Source organism: Nestor notabilis, unplaced genomic scaffold (assembly GCF_000696875.1).
Source record: "Nestor notabilis isolate BGI_N333 unplaced genomic scaffold, ASM69687v1 scaffold651, whole genome shotgun sequence".
Classification (NCBI taxonomy): domain Eukaryota; kingdom Metazoa; phylum Chordata; class Aves; order Psittaciformes; family Psittacidae; genus Nestor; species Nestor notabilis.
In genome coordinates this window covers 91,176-92,485 of record NW_009914940.1, presented here as the reverse complement: position 1 = coordinate 92,485, position 1,310 = coordinate 91,176, and the positions used below count along the sequence as shown (strand labels likewise).

Sequence of the window (1,310 nt, the reverse complement as noted above, 5' to 3'; positions counted from 1 at the left end):
ACACTCCCCAGTACACTGCTTAACATAAAAGCCTTTAAATAATTATAGGACCTTGTGAGATAAAACTTTAGAGTGTCACATGGTAGATAAAAATACTGAAGTGTATCAAAAGGTGGCAGGACATCCCAAATTCTGAAGCCACATGTGTTATCATCATAATGGAGATAAGAAGCAGCACTGGCTCATGGTGATGCACCCTGGTTGAAGCCTCAGTGGCTCACCCTCTGTGTTTCAGGAGCAGTGGTGTTTTTCCCTGTCCCCCTGCTCTGGCAACAGCATCACCGGGGATGATCTGGTGAGGCTTGAGGCTGATGGAGCCAGCCCCCAGGCGTGGCCACAGGAGTTCCAGAAGGAATTCCACCATTGTCAGATTATGTGGCTCTGGATTGTTGGCACTGTGATACTGACACTACTGGAGGTGAAAGAAATACAAGGTTTTTCTGTGACACAGACTTCTGCTGGGAACTAAGGCCCTCTGAACACCCGTCATGCGCAGGCATGACCGTTATCTCATCAAGTGTAAAACCTGCAGTCTCCAGGATCCCATTCAGACACTTCAGGTTTTTTTCTTCCCTCTCACTTGCCTACAAAGAAGGTGGGGGGGGGGAAAGAAGGTTGACAATTAACCAAAGCCACTGACATCAACAAGGAGCTGGGAGTCTGCTGGAGGCAAGAGCATGAAGCTCTGTCTTGAGAGGAGAGCTGGCGGTAGTCTGAGGAGTGACAAAGAATAAGGATGCTGCATCTGGACAGCTCAAGCACTTGTACTGGAGACTTGAGGGAGATAAATGTACTCCTTAAAAATGGCTTTACTCTGAGAGGAAGCAGACAATCAGATCAAGAAACTCACAGTGCCATTACAGAGGGGCAAAAAACTAAAGCAGCAGCTAGAAAAGAGGTGGTTGAGGGGGTTTTGAGCCCAGCTCTGATTTGTACCCTCTCAAATACAGGATCCTTTCTCCAGGCTTCTGCTTCCTGCCAGCTCTGAGTTCAAAGACCTGCAAAACTGAGAATGATCCAGGCTGCAAATGTTTTCAAGGCAGGGATTTAAACTTGAGGCCATGGGGAACAGTTCAGAATCCTGCAGAGGTGCCATGTGGCAGCAAGGTGAGGGGAAGGGACTCCCCTTGGGGAGTATCCTGTTCAAGTAATGACTTCTTTTTACTTACAGCCATCAACTTCCAAAGAATGGTCTAGAAAAACGCAAAGCACAACAAAACCTTGATTCCTATAAATGCCTAAAACACCCCTTAGAATTTACCTGGCTCTACCAACCACTACTGTCTGTGCCCAGGGCTGCATGATCTCCA

At 47.4% G+C, this 1,310-nt stretch overlaps 1 protein-coding gene across 1 annotated transcript in view; it reads right to left on the bottom strand.

Moving 5' to 3' along the window:
• ACACA (acetyl-CoA carboxylase alpha) overlaps nucleotides 1-1,310 on the bottom strand; it is a gene marked incomplete at its 3' end in the record, with an annotated part of 96,749 nt that overhangs the window by 8,149 nt on the left and 87,290 nt on the right. The window contains 1 exon segment of the mRNA XM_010023887.1: nucleotides 1,262-1,310. This exon segment is cut by the window's right edge and continues 28 nt beyond it. Coding sequence (XP_010022189.1) covers nucleotides 1,262-1,310 — 49 coding nt within the window.